An 18,517-nucleotide genomic window follows, 5' to 3' on the forward strand; every position below is an offset into this window, starting at 1 on the left:
CTACTATACCACAGCACTGTCCCATGAGGGTTTCTATTTTTGTCATTTGTTTCAAGTGTGTTTATAATTTCTCATTGAAGCATTTTTATAACAGCTGCTTTAAAATCTTTATCAAATAATTCTGACATGTGTATCATCATGGTGTTTGTTCTTTTTTTTTTTTTTTCCAATTCAACTTGAGACTTCCTGGCTCTTGGTAAGGACATTTTGAGTATTACCAGAATCTGGTCCTTACTTAAGCCTTGTGTTTTCATAGACCTCCTGTGTGGAGCATGAACAAGATTGACCAAGGTGACTCCATTTTGAGACTCCATTTTGAACTCTGGCTAAGCCAAGAGACATCAGTGAAAGACTTGTCCATCAGTCACACAGAGCCAGGACCGTGTTCCAAGAAACAGCTTGAAGGTGAGAGACACCAAACACAAGAGAGAGAGAGAGAAACGAATCTGACATTGCAGAAAGACAGCACCACGTGCAGTTGCCTTGTTAGGAGAGAACGTCTCCCAGATACGTGCGTCGGGCGCCCAGGACACCTCCCTTCAAGCGGCTCCGGTGACACGGGGGAGGGCGACGCCTCTTTCCTCCCAGATGGAGGCATGAGGCGGGGGCTCTCCCCTCAGCCTCCCTTCACACCTGAGGGTAGGTGCGGGCTCCTTGTCACCGCCGGGCGGACGTGGCAATCCCAGCGGGCCACCAGCTATGCGCTATGACTACCTGGCCCGGGGCGGGGAGGGGCCCTCATTCCTAGTCCTCCTGTGATTCCGCGGCACTGGGGGCGGAGCTGCTTCGTGCTGAGCCGTGGCCGAAGTCCTGTCCCTCCTCCGGGCCTCCTCTGACACCGAGGCCGTGAGGAGGAGGAGGAGGGGGAGGAGGGCCTCGTTCCTGCATCGGGTGCTGGTGCGTGCCAGCCTCCCCGTGTGGTGGGGAGGAAGGTTCCAGCTGCAACTCTGCCCTCGCTGGAGCCACTTCCGCCGAGTCTGGGGAGGGGTCTCGGGTTCCTTGATGCACTCCCCTGGGTGAGAACCCAGGCTCCGCGCCTCAGCCTTTGCTGACAGGGGCGGCGATGAGGCCCCCAATTTTTCCGTGGTGTTTGGCTTGTTTGGCTGGGGCAGGGCAGTTGCTGACTGCGCGTTCTGACTTTCCCGGGTGCCTTTTTCTTTCTGGAAAAGCAGAGAGTGCCTGGAACTTTCTCCCTACATTTGTCAGCTTCCCCTATATCCAGTCTAGGATGTAGGAAGCAAAGAACACTCACCACCATCCCATTCCTTGGGTCCCAGGAGCCCGGACCAGTCTGTCTTCCCTCCACCTTCAGAGTCTTCGTGTGTTTCTTTTTTTTATTACTATATACCGCAGTTTGAATTATGCTTAGAAGAAATGGAGGACCTGCAGCTGGCCCTCTGCACTCTGTTCTGCAGGTTCTCAGCCCCATCTGACCTTGGATGGAAATGGTAGCCAGGTCTGCAGGGGCCGCGTCCGTCCTGAACCTGTGCATCTTTTTTTCTTCTCTTTATTCCCTAAGCGATAGCTATTCGGCCGGCGCTCAGCGTGTACCACTGCGCTCAGCAGGATAAGCAGTCTGGAGACGCTTTAAAGCGTGCGGGAGGATATGCATGGGTTGTAGGCAAATACTATGACATTTTAAAGAAGGGGATTAGCGTCTGCGAATACTGGTTTCGGCGAGGGGTGCCCAGCCCGAATCCTCCACGGATCCTGCCGGCCGCAGGTGCACCCCCTCCATCTTCCCAGACGCCACCGCGCGGTGAAGTAGTTCCTCGCTGCGCTTCTGTCCCTACGGTCACGGCTCTGAGCGCAGTGTGACATCCGAGGGGAGACTTCTCAGAAGTTTTCTCGTCATCTGTGGGATTTGCATGGCTGTGACCCGAGACCTGCACTGAGCAGGCCTGATGTGTGCTGAGGTTTCAGTCCCAAGATCGCGCCGCCAACAGCATTCGCACACCCCGTGTCCTTCCCCCGCGGTAACTCTGCTCTCCCTTCAGCCCTCGGGGGACGTCAGGGGCCCCGGGCCCCACCAATCACGCCTCTGACAGGAGGGAGTGGGGACGACAGGAACACGTGACGTCACTCAACTGCAGACCCACGGGCGCTTCAAAAAGTTCATGGAGAATGGAGTTAAAAATAACTTTATTTTGGTGTGAAGCAATTTTGAAATCTAAGCACACATGGAGTCTTCAAGAACGTCATGAAAAGGGCATTTTATGAAAAAACTATGCTTGGGGTTTTTTTTTTTACACCAAAAGAAACTTACCTTTTTATTTTGTGGTCCCCCCCCCCCAGAAATACTTGGAGGGACCCTCATACTTGCAAGCCGACCTGTGTTGTTTGTGGCGGATTGGCGGCTCTGATCAGCTTGCTGGAGTCACTCACATTTCCTGAGACATGAGTGCAGGGGAGAAGCCAGCTCTGAAAATACTCCGATGGGGAAAACGCACCCACAGGAGTGAGAATGGCCTCTAGGTCTGGGAGAGTTCCTTCAGTCTGGCTTGAGGTCCACAGCGCCCCCCCCTCCCCATCACGAAGCCTGTCAGCCACTGTCACAGCCGCATAGAGGAAGGGGGTGTGGCCGCAGAGGGTGAAATCCAGCCCTGGAAACCTCGCTGTACTTCTCCTTTCACTCTCAGATGCTGCTCGGCTCCCCAAAGAGGGAAGACACAAGGAAACAGGTAAAAACCATTATTTTCTCTTTTTTTTTACCCCCCCCCCACACACACACACTCAACACACCAAGTGTGGAGCAGCTGCGCTGTGCCAGGCACAGCTCCCAGAGCTGGAGACACACAGCGGGGACCCCCTGTTCTCTTCCTCGCCTGTGTTACAACAAAGGTCGGAGGCAGAGCCCCCCCGCCAGGCTTGGCGAGTCTGCTGAGGCGAGGGTAGATCAGCGGACACCGAGGAGGGGAGAGGAGCCGGGAAGGTCAGCTCCAGGATCCCGGGAAGGTCAGCTCCAGGATCCCGCGGAGCCTGGGTAGGTGTGTGCCAAGCAGGCTCTGGGGCTGGCCAGCGTGCCCTGGTCCCGAGCACCCGTGCCAGCTGACCGCTGTCCCCCACCTGCACACCTCACCCTGCTTCCTCAGCCTTCCAGTTCTCGGACCTGACACCCCACTCCGGGGCTCCCTCGGGGTGGGTGCGGAGCCCCTCTCCCACTCTTACTGGGGTTCTCAGGCCGGGGCGCTAATGAGGGATGGCTGGTGGGCGCTGGCAGGGGACAATGGCCCAGGGAATGGGATCTAGCCCTTGCCACAGCCCTGCTGGGAGCCCCAGGGGATCTCAAAGTGTGTCCCTGAGACCTGTGAGCCTGTAGCTTTGTCAGGAGCTTTGTAGAAGGGGTAAAATGGATCCCGTAGTCAAAACCCCTGTGTGCGGAGGTGTAAGACAAGGCAGAGAGACAGAGAGTGGGCTCCTATCCACTGGTTCACCCCCCGGACGCCTGTACTGGCAGGGCCTGGGACAGGCTGAAGCCGGGAGCCAGCAACTCCTTCCGGGTCTCCCGTGTGGATGGCAGGAGCTCAGGTTGCTCCATCCATCAGCGCTGCCCCCCCCCCCCCACCCAGGGTGAGTGTTTGCAGGAAGCTGGAGTCAGGAGCCGGAAGTGGGTATCAACCCCAGCGCACAATGCGGGCTGTGGTATTTAGCCAGCATGTTAATCACGGGACCAAGCGCCTGCCCCTTTCTTAACTTTTGAACCCAGCTTTTGGTAAGAGCATGTGACCTCGAAGACATTTTTGTACATAATGCTGCTAACACCTGCCAAGCCAAGTGCAGCTCATCCCTGGAGACTGCCCCAGCATCAGTCTCTCTGCCTCTAATCTATGCCGACCCCGGGCCAGCCCCTTGGTCTGGGGGCAGATCCCCACCTCCCCCACACTGGGTGTTGGACACCTAGCAGCCTACAGTGCGAGCCTGGCGGCCTAGGGTGGGAACGGCCAGAGAGAGGGGTGCCCATGCATGGGAAATGTTGGCAGGCGGCTGGTGCAGGGCTGGGGCTCTGCTGACACGGGAGACACACTCTGCTGGCACGTCCTGCTGGCTCCCCGGGGACCGGCACAGAGGGCCCAACCATGTAAATGGGACTTAAATTTAACTCTATGTAAATGTGACTGTGAAAAGGCTAACATGGTGGCAGGCAAGCCCAGCATGAGAGAGAGAGAGAGAGAGAAAGAGAGAGAGAGAGAGAGAGAGGGGCAAGGGTCATAAATGGGTGACCCTTGGGCCGCCTGCAGATGGCAGAGATTTTATGTAACAGCATAATAGACTTGAAAAGAGATTTATTTTATTTATTTGAAAGTAAGAGTGACAAAGAGAGGACACACACACACACACACACACACACACACACACGGGGCCCGGGAGGGGAGGGAGAGAGAGATCTTCTATCTGCTGATTCACTCCCCAGATGGCCACAGTGCTGAGGCTGGGTCAAGCCGAAGCCAGGAGTCTGAAGCTGCATCCTGGTCTCCTGCGTGCGGAGCAGGGCCCCACGCACCTGGGCCGGGCAGGTGCCCGGGCAGGCAGCTGGGGCTTGCTCCAACTGGTGCTGCAATGCAGGACACCAGGGTTGCAGACGGCAGCTCACCCTGTTGCAGCACAGCTCCCAGCAGGGATTCAACCCCGGGAACTCCGGCTGTTGAACCCTCACTGTTTTCCACTGGGTCTGCTTTAGCAGGAAGCCGGAGTCAGGAGCTGGAGCTGAGTACTGGACCCAGGCACTCTGATGCGGACATGGACGTCTTCTCTGCAGGGCCCAGTGCTTGCCCCTCTAAATTTCCTTTCATTCCCTTTTTTCCAATGAACTTGTAAAGTCCACAGGTGTGTTTCCCACAAGCCCCTGGCCCACTTTCTCCTAAGGCTTCCCCGCTCCCTCTCCACGCTCTCCTGGACATACCACGTTCTTGGTTTTAGAATGCGTTTTCCCCTGGTTCCTCCAGCTGGGGCCTGACGGCGTCTCTCCCTTGTGTAAGATCTTTCATCAGTAGCCCCAGAGAGAGCTGCACGATACCCAGTGACTGGCATGCAGGTGCCCGGCCGTCTGGTGCCGCTCAAGGTGTGAGAGCTGGCCGAGAAGTGTAGAAAACCCACAGAAGGTGAATGGATGGATGGCGGGGGCGGGGGGGGGGGAGGAGAGGAGGGAGTTCCGAGAGGAAAGGCAGGCCCAGACGGAGGCTCCGTGAGCGTCCAGTGTCCCACATGCCTGTAAGACAGCCGGATGTCATCCTCCGGGGCTCGGGGAAGAGGCGCCGGGGTCCAGGGGCTGAGAGCAAGCAGCCTGCCTGCTCAGACAAACTCTTCCCTGCCCAGGGTGCCCTCGGCTGGCAGCGCCATGCAGCCCCGCAGCCCCTGGCTCGTGCTCTTGGGTAAGGCTGGCCCCTGGGCTCTGGGGCGTCAGTGGGGCGGCGGGGGGGGGGGGGGCTGCAGCAGGAGGAAATGCGGGGCAGGGCGGGGCGGGTGTGGGTGGACATGCTCAGATGTACACCAGGGCACTGCAGAAAGTTCGTGGAAAATGCAATTGAAAGATAAGTTTGGTGACAAAAGATAGTGAAATCCATGCCTAGTAGGGGGTATTCAAAAAGTTCATGGAAAATGTGCATTATGACAAAACTAGGCATGGGTTTTCAATTTCCAAAAGATTTAGTTTTTTCTTTTTTTTTTTTTAAAGGCTTTATTTATTTATTTGAAAGTCAGAGTTTCAGAGAGAGAGATCATCTGCTGGTTCATTCCCCAGTTGGCTGCAATGGCCGGAGCTGGTCAGACCAAAGCCAGGAGCCAGGAGCTTCTTCTGGGTCTCTCACACAGGTGCAGGGGCCAAAGCACTTGGGCCATCCTCCACTGCTTTTCCCAGGGTGCTGAATCAGAAGTGGAGCAGCCGGGACACGAACCGGTGGCCGTATGTGATGCCAGTATTGCAGGTAGTGGCTTTTCCTGCTATGCCACAACACTGGCCCCAATTTATTTATTTAAAAAGAGAGTCACACACACACACACACACACAGAAAGAGAAAGAGAGAGAGAGAGAGATGGAGAGAGAGAAAAAAATCTTTAATTTGCTGGTTCACTTTGCAAATGGCTGCATTGGCCAGGGCTAGGCCAGGACAAAACCAGGAGCCAGGAACTCCATTCACGTCCTTCACATGGACCATCGTCCTCTGCTTTTCCAGGCGCCTTAGCAAAGACCTAGCAGTGCAGCCAGGTGCTCCGGATAGAAGCTGCCGGTGCCACAGGCCCAGCCTACTGTGCCACAACGCTAGTCCCTTCCTCCTCCTCCTCCTCCTCCTCCTCCTCCTCCTCCTCCTCCTCTTCTTCTTCTTCTTCTTCTTCTTCTTCTTCCTTTTTTTTTTCTTTTGCACCAAAGTAAACTTACCTTTTTGTTCCATTTTTCCACGGACCTTTTGAAGTCCCCTCGTACACATGTTTCTCCCTGGGGCCTTGCTGTGTGTGTCTGTCCCTGTCTCTCCCTCTGACGTCAGAAGGGGCTCCTCATTCCTTGGAGAGCTGTCAGCCCCCGAGTCCCCCTGGATAACACTTTCTAATCACTGTGCTAATTACAGTGTGTGTGGCTTCCTGCAACCCCACTGACTGGCGGTTTGAGCACCCAAAAACCCTCTACGCCTGGGAAGGAGCCTGTGTCTGGATCCCCTGCTCCTACACCATCCCAAAATTCAACTCGGAGCTGGGGAACTTCACCCTCTACCACAACCCCGAGTATGACAACGTCACCAAGAGCTACAGGGGGACGGTCCTGTATAACCACACGCAGACGGAGGAGCTGCAGGTTCGCCAGGGAAGGGTACATTTCCTGGGAGACAAACGGAGAAACTGCACCGTGAGCATCCGACCGGTGTCTGTGACAGACAGCGGGCAGCTGGGGTTCAGGATGACGTCCGGCACCGACAAGTGGATGGAGAAGATGAGCCTCAATGTGTCTGGTGAGGCCTGGGGGAGGGGCGAGGGGGGAGGCGGAGACGCCTCGGGCCTGGGCAGGGGCACAGGCCACGCTGCCTGCGGAGGTGACAGGCGTCCTGCCTGTCCCTTAGCTCCTGCCCGCCCTCGGATCCAGGGTGCAGGTGGCCAGACCTTACGATCTTTCAGGAGAACGTGGAAATATGGATTCTTAAAAAAATACTTATTTATTTATTTATTTTAAAAGCAGAGAGAGAGAGAGAGAGAGAGAGCAATCTTCTGTCCACTGGTTTACTCCCCAAATGACTGCCACAGCTGGGGCTGGTCCAGGCTGAGGCCAGGATCCTGGAACTCCCTCTGAGTCTCCCATGTGGGTGGCAGGGGCCCAAGCAAGGACTTGACACTCAGATACGGATTTTTTTTGTGGGTGATTCTAAGCAGCCCCAGGTTTGGGGGTGAGACACGTTGCTTCTGACCCAACATGGTCCAGCTTAGAGGCCCTGAGCCTGGCCGCACACAGGCCCACCCCACTCCAGGAAGGCTGTGCCAGGAGGTATCCCATGTTGAAGCCATTAAGCAAAGCTAACAAAAACACGATGAGCTAAGCTGATGGAGCGCACATAAGGGTGGCGGGAGGAAGGATCTTCCCAGAAACGACTTAGAGAGCAAACACTGGGAGGTGAGAATGAGACAAGTGGAGCATCTTCCAGAGAGAGAGCTCTGGGATTCAGGGCAGGGAGAGCAGGCCCAGGGAGAGGGGGTGGACTGGCCAGGGAGGCCCCAGGGAGCGCTCAGCGGCCCCCGCCTCCAGCAGGTGCCTGCTCTTTTGCAGAAAAGCCCCTTTCACCTCACATCCAGCCCCCTCCAGAACTCCGCGAGTCCCACCAAGTCACTCTGACCTGCTCGCTGAATTTCTCCTGCCCCGAGGACCCGATGGAACTGCGGTGGTCCCTGGAGGGCACTGTGACCTCCTCCACCATCCTCTCCACCGCGTCGGTCCTCACCCAGAGCTGGCTCACATTTGAGCCGCAGTGGACTCACCACGGGCAGAACCTCTCCTGCCAGCTCTGGAACTCCACGGCGAGACAGGCGCTCTCTGAGAAGACGGTGCAGCTGGACGTGAAGCGTGAGTGACCCCCGGGCTCCCTGGGGAAGGACCCAGCTGGGCTGGCCCGGGCAGAGCTGCGGTCCCCTTTCCAGTAGCCTCCTTGTCGGGTTGGGTGTTTCAGCGACCAGTTTGACTTGGGCCTCTGCATTGCCCTAACTGAGGAAGACAATCGATTCATTCTTAAGCCAAGGCACATTTTCGGGGACTTCATGGAGAATTTTCACACCATTATTTTGTGCCTCATTCATTCATTCACTCATTCATTCAATAAATATCTACTGCTAACCTACAGGTACGGCCGGGCCTTATCATGAAAGCTGCCAGTTAGGGAGAGAGAAGGGAGACGCACAGCAATGAACAAAGTTCCTGACTGCATGGAGCTGGCACTGCAGTGGGGGAGAGATGAGAAATGGGGGCTGGGGCTGTGGCAGAATGGCTTGGGCCACTGCCAACATCCCATACAGGCCCCAGTTCAAGTCCCAGCTGCTCCACTTCCCATCCAGCTTCCTGCTAATACTCCTGGGGATGCAGCAGAGGATGGCCCAGGTCCTTGGGCCCCTGCACCCACACGGGAGACCCGGAAGAAGCTCCTGGCTCCTGGCTTTGCAGCCATTTGGAGAGTGAACCAGTGGATGGAAGATCTCTCTCTATCTCTCCATTTCTCTCTCTCCCTGTAACTCTGCTTTCCAAATAAAAAAAAAATCCTTAAAAAAGAAAGCAACAAGAAATAAATTTTATAAAATTATTTTTATTTATTTGGGAGAGAGAGCATTCCCTACTGCTAGTTCACTCCCCAAATGCCCACAACAACGATGGCTGGGTCAAAGCCGGGAGCCAGTAACTCAATGGAATTTTCCCATATGGGTGACAGGGGCCCAAGAACTTGAACCACTGTCTGCTACCTCCCAAGGTGGACATCAGCCACAGCCAGGACTCGACCCTCAGTACTCCACGATGGGATGTGGCTCTCCCGAAGGGTGTCTCACTCACTGTGCCCAATGCCTGCCCCAAGAAGCAATTAGCAAAGAGTCAGGGCAGGGAGTGACGCATGTATTAGAAACGAGAAAGCAGAGTTAGGGTGGGGGTGAGGGGTGGAGACCTCCCTGAGGAAGGTGAACACTTGACCTTAGCGGGGAAGGAAGCAAGGCAGGTGATGCATCCTAGGGAGAAGGCAGAGCAAGTACAGAGGCCTTGAGGGGGGGACATGGGGTGCCCAAGACAGAGCCAGGGGGCCAGAGAGGCTGGCCATTGCTTCTGGGGGCCAGGGTCAGAGAGGGAGAGGAACCCGAGACCACTGGGCAGTGGGCCAGGTTTTTAGATTTTATTCCCAGTGTGGCGTCCCTGGGATGTGTCCCAGCAGGGAGCGGCGAGCCCTGTTCGGCGCATCAGGAAGCCTGCTGGCTGCCCCAGCGGAGACTGTAGGGGGAAGGGGGAAGCAGGGAGGCGAGTGAGGAGGCTGTGACAGTCGCCAGAGCCAACAGCCCAGCCCTCTCCTGTGCAAAAGGGCGACCGTGCACCTGCAGGCCCCCTGCCCCGGGAGAATGACCCCTTCCCCACTGCCCCTCTGCCCCCTGCAGACGTCCCGAAGTTGGAGATCATCGAGGTCAGTCCCAGTGGAGCCTCTGTCCTGGAGGGGGCATCTGTGAGCATGGTGTGCCAGGTCACCAGCAGCAACCCAGAACACCAGGGTATATCCTGGCTCAAGGATGGGGTTCCGCTGAGTGTGGCTCCCAGGCTGGCTCTGCCCAAGGTGACCAAGGAGATGAGTGGCAAGTACTGCTGCCAGGCCTCCAATGAGCTGGGCCGAGGAAGGTCGGAAGAAGTGACCCTCACTGTGTTGTGTGAGCCTCTTTGGAGCTGGGGCGAGGGCAGGCAGGAGGTTGGTGTGGGTGGCGGAGGGGCCGGGGGATTGGGGGCAGGGTGGGGGAGAAGGCCCAGGCTCTTGAGAGGTGGGCGGTGCTTGCAGGGGTCAGAGGGCTCTCCTCACCCCACCACCACCACCCCTGCCCCTTCTTCCAGATGCACCGGAACCTTCCAGGGTTCAGATCCGCCCTTTGCCAGCTAGGGAGGGAAGACCAGTAGAGTTGAGTTGTATCTCACGGGCCAATCCTCCTCCCACCAATTACACCTGGTTTCACAATGAGAGAGAGCTGCTGGGAAGCACAGAAGAGAAACTGCAGATCCCAAGCGCCCTCCTCTCGCACGCTGGGAAGTATTCCTGCGTGGCAGAGAACAGCCTGGGGCCGGGGCAGGCTGGCCCGGGTGCTGAGCTGGACGTCCAGTGTGAGTAGCCGCAGGGCCTCCGGCTTTAGGGAGAGAAGGGGAAGTAGGGGGACAGGAGAAGGCAGCTGGGGTGCAGGGATTCGAGGAGGGGCCAGCAGCAGCCGGGGTATGGAAAAGTAGGATTCAAAGATAAATTTCTTTGGAAATCCATGCACAGTTTTATTCCATTTTTTTTTTCACAAGTTTTGCAAGTACTTGCACACTCCCAGAACTTAACAACAAGGCCTGGCTCACGGCGGGTGCTCAGTAGATGTTTGTTGAATGAATGAACTGCAAGAGGCAGGAGCTCTGTCAAGGCTGAGCCCAGAAGGGGTTCTGGAACCTTCCAGAAGAGCTGGGGCAAAGGTCCCATCAGTCTGCAGCGTCAGGGCCTCTTTTGCACAGTGCATTTTTTTTTTAAGATTTATTTTATTTATCCGAAAGACAGAGAGAGAGGGCTTCCATCTGCTGGTTCGCTCCCCAAATGGCTGCAACAGCCAGGTCTGGGCCAGGCCAAAGCCAGGAGCCTAGAACTCCATCTGGGTCTCCCATGTGGGTGCCGGAGCCCAAGCACTTGGGCCGTCTTCTGCTGCTTTCCCAGGCGCATTAGCAGGGAGCTGGATCAGAAGTGGAGCGGCCAGGACTCAAACTGGTGCCCATGTGGGATGCCGGCGCTGCAGGCCAAGGTTTTAACCCAGTGTGCCACAGCGCCGACCCCATCACAGTGAATCTTGTCACTGAGTTGACCACAGGACAAAGAGACTCGGCAGGCTCGGTCGTTGGCGGCTGAGCCGTCACGTGGGCAGCATCCGGGTGTCTAAGCAGCCGGGTGCGTGCTGCCAGCGGCGGTGTTGACTGTTGGCTTCATGCCTCACTCCTCGCAACGATTCCACAAGCTCAGGACCCCCTGTGACAGAGGAGTGAGCTGAGGTCATGCAGCTCTCCGCGGCAGGGTCGTGGCACTGGGCTCCCACCTGCTGTATGGTCCTGCCTCAAACTATGGCCTGGAAAAGAGCCCAGGGCAGAGTTCTGATCCTCACAATAGCTAAAGGGACACACGAGACTTCCTGGGCTCCATTCAGGGCCTGTATGACTGCGGGGGGCCAGACGGGGGCTGGAGGACGCGAGGGAAGCAGGCAGGAAAGGGGCTGTGGTCAAGCTGGCCGGTCCTTGCCCACCTCTCTGGTTTGCTCCCAGATCCGCCCAAGGAAGTGACCACAGTGATTCAAAACCCCACACCCATCCGCGAAGGAGACAGCGTGACTCTCTCCTGCATCTACAACTCCAGCAACCCCAGCGTTTTCCGTTACGAGTGGAAGCCCTTGGGTTCCTGGAAGGAGCCATCGCCTGGGGTACTGAACATTCACAATGTGGCCTGGAACGCTGAGCCCGTCGCCTGTGCTGCCTGTAACACCTGGTGCTCCTGGGCTCCTTCGGTCAACCTGGATGTCCAGTGTGAGTGACCGGGCAGGGGTCCCTGGCAGGTGGCCCATGCAGGATATGGGGAGTGAAGGGAGGGACGGCCTGGGCCAGAGTCCATGACGCAGTTGAGAGAGGAGAACCCAGCCTCCGGGCTGTGGGCAGGGGGCTGCAGGGGGCAGCAGGAGGGAGAGGCAGCCGAGGGGTCAGCCTGAGGCCCTCGCCCTGCAGATGCCCCCAGAGGTGTGAAGATCTCGCCGTCGGTGCAGTCCGAGGTTCCCGCTGGCAGCCGCTTCACCCTCCGATGCGACTTCTCCGGAAGCCGCCCTACAGGAGTGCACTTCTCTTGGAGGAAAAACGGGAGCCCTCTGCAGGCAGGGCAAGAGCTGAGCTTCGATTCCATCACCCCCGAAGACGCCGGCAACTACAGCTGCTCGGTCAACAACTCTGTCGGCCGGCGTTCGTCAGAGCCCTGGACGCTGCGAGTGCTGTGTGAGTGGCTGGAGCTGGAGGCCTAGGGCGGGGAGCAGCAGGTGCCCAGCTGCCTGCGTCCTCACCTCGCTTCCTTTCCAGATGCGCCACGCAGGCTGCAGGTGTCCATGGTCCCAGGGGACACGGTGATGGAGGGCAGCAAGGTGGCCTTGACCTGTGAGAGCGACGCCAACCCTCCCGTGTCCCAGTACGCTTGGTTTGACTGGAACAACCAAAACCTGCAGCACTGGGACAAGACGCTGACACTGGAGCCCACCACGGTGGAACACTCAGGCGCCTACCGCTGCCGGGGAAGCAACCGGCTGGGCATGGGCGAGTCACCCCCCAGCACCCTCACCGTCTACTGTAAGACCCCTGCCCTCCCCCAGGCTCCCTGCTGGCCCTGGCTACTGGAACCCCAGGCCATGCCCTGGGAGCACCTGGCCGCTGCTCCCCTGCCTCCTCCCCCGTCCTGTGGTCCAGCCCAGCCTGCCCACACCGCCTCGTCCAGAGCTCTCGGCGGCCACTGCTGTCCCGCGGCACACTTCATGCCTCTCTCTTTCTCTCCTGGCTGCTCCTGCCCCTGGGGTCCCTCGCAGGCGGCCCCCACCTCACAGACACCTCACGCTCCTCCTGGGTCCTCTCTCTCTCTCTCTCTCTCTCTCTCTCTCTCTCTCTCTCTCCCTTGATCGGCTCCTTGCTTTTATCTTTTGTAGTGGGTGTGTGTGTGTGTGTGTGTGTGGATTCTTTTTTAAGATTTTATTTATTTATTTATTTGAAAGAGTTACAGTGAGAGGGAGAGACATAGAGAAAGGTCTTTCATCCACTGGTTCACTCCCCAAACGGCCCCAAAGGCCAGAGTTGTGCCAGTCCAAAGGCGGGAGCCTCCTCTAGGTCTCCCGCATGGGTGCAGGGCCCCAAGGACATGGGCCAACTTCTACTGCTTTCCCAGGCCGCAGCACAGAGCTGGATCGGAAGAGAAGCAGCCGGGACTAGAACTGGTGCCCATATGGGATGCAGGCCTGGGCTCTAACCCCCTGCACCACAGCACCGGTCCCTTTAGTAGTTTTTTTTTTTTTTAAACGGATAATACAAGTGCATGGTGAAAGAAAAAACAAAACTAAGAAAAGCAGATTTAGTAAGGGTAGAAAGTGGAAAGACAGATGCCTGTCGCTCTGGATCCCTGAGAGCTCCACTCACTCCTAGGGGATGCCCCTCCCCACACCCTACTGTGCGCAGGGGCAGAGGCACTCTGTGCGCGGGGGTGTGCAGGAGCTGCCCTCATCTCTTCCATCGTTCCTCTTAGCAAGTGCAGTAGGGCTCCTGTTTTGCCTTGAGCTTTGTCCCTTGCAGTAATGACGCCGCTTGGACACTGCTGTATCCGTGCAGGCACAGGAAGTCTAAAGAGTCTGGAGACAAACAGAAAACACATCATTTATTTATTGCACCTCTGCAGAGGAGTGATTGCAGTCATGGCTTTGAATTTAGTGTTTGTTTTTTTTTTTTTTAAAGGTTTATTTATTTATTTTGAAAGTCTCAGAGTTACAGAGAGAGAGGGAGAGACAGAGAGGGATCTTCCATCCGCTGGTTCACTTCCCCAGATGGTTACAATGGCCAGGGCTGGGCCAGGCCAAAGCTGGGAGCCAGGAGCTTCTTCCGGGTCCCCCACATGGGTGCAGGGGCTCAGGCACTTGGGCCATCTTCTGTTGCTTTCCCCAGGTGCATTAGCAGGGAACTGGATCAGAACTGAAGCAGCTGATACTTGAACCAGCACCCATATGGCATGCCGGTGTCGTAGGCCGCAGCTTAACCACTATGCCACAATGCCAGTGCCAGTGGCTTTAAATTTAGAAGCTCATTCCCCACAAAGCTGGAGTCCAAAGCGGATTGTCTGACTGTGTTGTCCAGCAATGTAACTGATGCATAAAACCAACACATACGGGTCTCCACGTTGGAGACAGCCGGAGACGCACCTCTCATGCCAAGGGCTACACTGGGTCCTCCTGTTTGGAGCTGCACATCTCATCTACCCAGAGCTGAGGTGCTCAGCCTCTCTTTGTGGACATGGCTACAAGGGCAGGTGCACTGCTAATGCCGATGGTGCGGCTACATGCCCCAGAGAGTGGCGCCCACTGATGAGTGTGCAGTCTCCACGTGTGGTGTGTCCCAGGGCTCCTCCATCTTCTACATGGAGCTCCAGTGGGCAGGAGCCGGCTTCCTGCTTTCTCTGCTTCCTTCTCTTGCACACGGAGAAGTCGGCAGGCAGGACGGCTGAGGCTGGCGGCAGAGGGAAGTCAGCCTGGCCCGCTGAATGATTGAGCCTGCCCCTCTCCCCACCAGATAGTCCAGAGACCATCGGCAGGCGCGCGGCCGTGGGAATCGGGTCCTGCCTAGCTCTCCTCGTCCTGGCCATCTGGGTGGTCAAACTCCGACAAAAGTGAGCGCCCCCCCTACCACCCACCTTCTTTGTGGTCCCTTGGCGGATGTTGGTCCAGTTCTCCATCCCGAAGCCCCCAGCCTGCTGAGACCACTGGGTCCTGATCCCCCTCACTGAATGTGTCCTTGTTTCTTAGCTGGAAGAGGATTCGGAGCCAGCAGGGGCTTCAGGAAAATTTCAGCGGTCAGAGCTTCTTTGTCAGGAATCCAAAGGTAGGATGGCAGAGAGAGGCCGCAGGCAGGGCGGGCCTGCAAGTCAGGTGAGGCGGAGTGAAGTGAAGGGGAGTGAGGCGGGGTGCCGTGCCCAGGGGGCGGGACCTGTGCAGCAGGCACGAGGGTCGGAGCCCAGACCCTGTCTCTCTCCCAGGTCAGAAGAGCCCCCCTCTCCAATGGCCCCCACTCCCTGGGGTGCTACAACCCGGTGATGGAGCACAGCATTAGCTACGCCACCTTGCGCTTCCCCGAGATGGACACGCCGAGCACAGGGTACTGAGGGTACCGGGGGTGGGGAGGGGAGGAAAAGGGGGCATCCCACCTTCCCTCTTGGCGGTGGGCCAGATTCTTGTCTCCCACACAAGGACGAGGACAAGGTTGGCGGAGAAACACGATTTATTTGCATGCAAAGCCAAAGTTTGCACTCAAGAATGCGCTGCCTTTAAGAAGGGTCAGGGTCTCCCCTTTATATAATCTAGAGGCATGGGAGGGTGGGGCCTGGGGCTCATTGACTATTCATAGAGGGGGCGGGGTTTCATGTACAGTTTGAGTGCTGCCCACTTCCTTGCCTTTTCTTGGAAATCTTCAAAAGCATCCTGGCTCAGGTGCTGCTGCAGGACCCTCAGACGGAGAAGCCTGGCACTGAGGCTTCTGCAGGAAGTGGGATCTATTTATGCTGCCTTAGGGCCCAGCGGACTCCTATCCAAAAAATCTGAGCCTAGGCTGGCGCCGCGGCTCACTAGGCTAATCCTCTGCCTGCGGTGCTGGCACTCCAGGTTCTAGTCCCGGTCGGGGCACCGGATTCTGTCCCGGTTGCTCCTCTTCTTGTCCAGCTCTCTGCTGTGGCCCGGCAAGGCAGTGGAGGATGGCCCAAGTGCTTGGGCCCTGCACCCCATGGGAGACCAGAAGGAAGCACCTGGCTCCTGGTTTCGGATTGGCACAGCGCCAGCCATAGCGGCCACTTGGGGGGTGAACCAGTGGAAGGAAGACCTTTCTCCCTGTCTCTCTCTCACTGTCTAACTCTGCCTGTCCAAAAAAAAAAAAAAAAAAAAAATCTGAGCCCCGAGCAAAGCTGGAATCGCCTTACATACAACCTTAGTTCCTTTGACTCCCTTACATGGTTACGTGCATTCTGATTGGGTGCTTTAAGGCTATAGGGTCGCTGTCAGGTAGCTATATGGTTGCTCAAGCCTGCACAGTCGCTGGCTAGGCCACGGTGCCCTGCGTTGTCCTGGGAGGGTCCTCTTAACCTTCCCTTGTGAAAGCCCCTACATCAGCGCAGCCGTGGTCATTTTATTATAAGGAGATTATCATGAGCTAAATGTCCTGGCAGGGATGTGGCCATGTTGGTTATTTTTGGCCAGCGCTGGTTCCTGGCTGCGGTGTCACAGAAGCTGTGGTTCTCTGTTGCATGCAAAGCCGGGGGGCTCGGGCAGTGCAGGGGGGCACCGGGGAGTGGAGGTTGGGGTGCTGCCAGGGATCTGGGGGAAAGAGAAGGAGAGAAAGCTCATGGGAATGGTTCACTCTGGTCATGCACCTGCCGTCCCTCTCAGAGACGCAGGGACAGCAGAGGTGCAGAGGCCGCCCCTAAGCAGCGAGGACACAGTCACGTATTCGGTGGTGCAGAAGCGCCGAGTGGTAAGCGACAGGGGACAGGGCGGGGGCGGTGGAGGGGTGGGTCTGGCTGCAGCCTTGAGGCCTTAGGCAAATGTCAGCGGGGGCCAGGAGTGGGCGTGGGTGTCAAGAGCTGATGTCTCAGGCCATTTCCTGTTACTGTAACCGAATACCCGAATACCCGAGACTGCATCATTCGTAAAGGAGAGAGGCTCACGGGCGTCAGAGGCTGATGGCCACATCTGCTGAGATCCTTCTTGCCGGGCTGGAGCGGGGTTAGGAGGGCTTGGCTTTATGGCCAAGCCCCTCCCCCACCAACCCAATAGCCTGCTCATGCATTCATTCCTGGGGAGCCCCCAAGGCCCAGTCAGCTCCCAAACTTTCCACCTCCAAAGGTGGTTTACACTGAATCTGGGACTCTGCTTCCAGCTCATGGAGTTTGGGAATGTGAACGAAACCTTGGCTGTGGTTTGGGCAGAGGGTTGGTCGGGCCAGGCAGGTAGGTGCCTCGAGCAGCTGGAGTCTACATAAGAAGACTCCCGGGCGGAGTCAGGGAGAGATGGGGAGGTGAACGCTGGCGCGGGAGCTGACGCACAGACCGGGCTCACTGCCATGTGGCTCTCTTAGGCTGACTACGAGAACGTGACTCCGGATTTTCCAGAAGACGAGGGGATCCATTACTCGGAGCTGGTTCAGTTTGGGACTGGGGTGCGACCGCAGGCCCAGGAAGAAGTGGAATACGTGACCCTCAAGCAATGACACTGGACCAGTGGTAGTGGAGGCGCCCGGGGTGGCAGCTGCCGTGGACGTCCCAGAGCTCCGCCCCCCACTGTGGACACTCAGCTGCTAAGTCACATGGCCTCCTCCCAACACACACATGCACACATGCTAGTGCACATACATGCATGCACACATGTTCGTGCACACAGAACACACATTATCATGCACACACGCTGGTGCATGTACATGCATTCATGTGCTCACACACACATTCTCATGCACACACAATGCTCACACATATACACACGCTAGTGCTTAGACACACATGCTGGTACACAGACATGCGTACACACGTGCACACACACACACACAGTCACTGCAGGGAGCATTGTGCCTGGCCAGAGCTGGTTTTCCTTCCCAGCACAGCTAACCCAGGCCCTCACCTGCTCCTTTCCCACTCTCCTTCCCACCCAGAAGCTCACCTGGGTTGTCCAACTGCACTGCCACCTGCCACCGTCCGTCACCTCCCCTCGTCTCTCCCCAGACGGCTGTGTCCCTGCTGGGCTCAGCTTGTCACTGGGTTTCCTGTCCCCCTCCCCTGCTCCCGGCTCTGACGTCCCCACTCACTAGTATCACGCCCAACTTTTGCCTCTGGGCTTTGGGCCTGGGAGAGGACTGAATGAGTGCAAAGAGGCCCCGCGCGAGCTGGCTTCTCTCGACGCCTGTCTGCGAGCAGGCTGGGCGCTCCGGGCAGAGGAGAGGACCCGCAGCCGCCGCCGCCGTGTGCAGGGCTCTGGCGTCTGAGCGGCCACACTGGTGTGAGCGCGCCTGGGACGGACAGACAGCTGTTCAATAAAACCAGCGCAGACCCCACTTCCAAGAAGCTGGGAGCTCTTTCTAGTCTGCGGTGTCAGAGCGCGGAGCAGGGGCGGGGAAGGCACTGCAGGGCTCAGGGAGAAGGAAAGGGAGTCGGCAGGATGCAGGGGCCGGCGCTGTGGTGCTGCCGTTTAACCTGCCACTTGCGGTGCCTGCATTCCACACCGAGTCCCGGCTTCCCTCCAATGAGCACCCTGGAAGGGAGCAGATGATGGCTCAAGGACACAGTCCCTATCACCCACAGGGGAGACCCAGATAGAATTTCTGGCTTCTGGCTCCAGCCTGGCCCAGCCCTGGGTGTGTGGGCATTTATTGAACCTGCAGACGGGAGATCTGTTTTTTTTTTTTTTTTTTTTTCTCTCTCTCTCTCTCTCTGCCTTTCAAATAAATAAAATAAACATTTTTAAAAAGTCAGCAGACCGGGAGCCGCGCTGTGTCATAGCAAGTAAAGCTGCCGCCTGCAGTGCCGGCATCCCATATGGGCAC

At 57.2% G+C, this 18,517-nt stretch overlaps 1 protein-coding gene across 8 annotated transcripts; it reads left to right on the top strand.

Moving 5' to 3' along the window:
* The first annotated feature begins 252 nt into the window (after positions 1-252).
* On the top strand, positions 253-18,038 carry CD22 (CD22 molecule). 8 transcript variants are annotated; one of them, XM_089319699.1, is made up of 18 exons: positions 253-639; positions 2,296-2,458; positions 2,640-2,681; positions 4,679-4,824; positions 4,918-5,099; positions 5,314-5,369; positions 6,561-6,938; positions 7,745-8,038; positions 9,598-9,861; positions 10,040-10,303; positions 11,480-11,737; positions 11,933-12,193; positions 12,275-12,538; positions 14,513-14,609; positions 14,746-14,821; positions 14,976-15,094; positions 16,375-16,459; positions 17,063-18,038. In XM_089319699.1, exons 6-18 carry the CDS (start codon positions 5,336-5,338, stop codon positions 17,192-17,194), a joined length of 2,526 nt encoding a protein of 841 aa, XP_089175825.1. In that variant the 5' UTR covers positions 253-639; positions 2,296-2,458; positions 2,640-2,681; positions 4,679-4,824; positions 4,918-5,099; positions 5,314-5,335; the 3' UTR covers positions 17,195-18,038. The 8 variants fall into 8 exon arrangements, with proteins under 8 accessions (XP_089175825.1, XP_089175827.1, XP_089175828.1 ...); XM_089319701.1 differs by having other exon boundaries at positions 4,944-5,099; XM_089319702.1 differs by having other exon boundaries at positions 4,977-5,099.
* The last annotated feature ends 479 nt before the right edge of the window (positions 18,039-18,517 follow it).

Source organism: Oryctolagus cuniculus, chromosome 18 (genome assembly GCF_051225735.1).
Source record: "Oryctolagus cuniculus isolate XC-2025 breed Fujian yellow rabbit chromosome 18, ASM5122573v1, whole genome shotgun sequence".
Taxonomy (NCBI): domain Eukaryota; kingdom Metazoa; phylum Chordata; class Mammalia; order Lagomorpha; family Leporidae; genus Oryctolagus; species Oryctolagus cuniculus.

Bases quoted from the DNA above. Each gene is read 5' to 3' on its own strand.
- CD22 (XM_089319699.1), top strand. From the start codon at position 5,336: ATGCAGCCCCGCAGCCCCTGGCTCGTGCTCTTGG. The intron at 12,194-12,274 runs GTGAGTGGCTGG...CTTCCTTTCCAG, and splicing joins CTGGACGCTGCGAGTGCTGT to ATGCGCCACGCAGGCTGCAG. The intron at 15,095-16,374 runs GTACTGAGGGTA...CGTCCCTCTCAG, and splicing joins ATGGACACGCCGAGCACAGG to AGACGCAGGGACAGCAGAGG.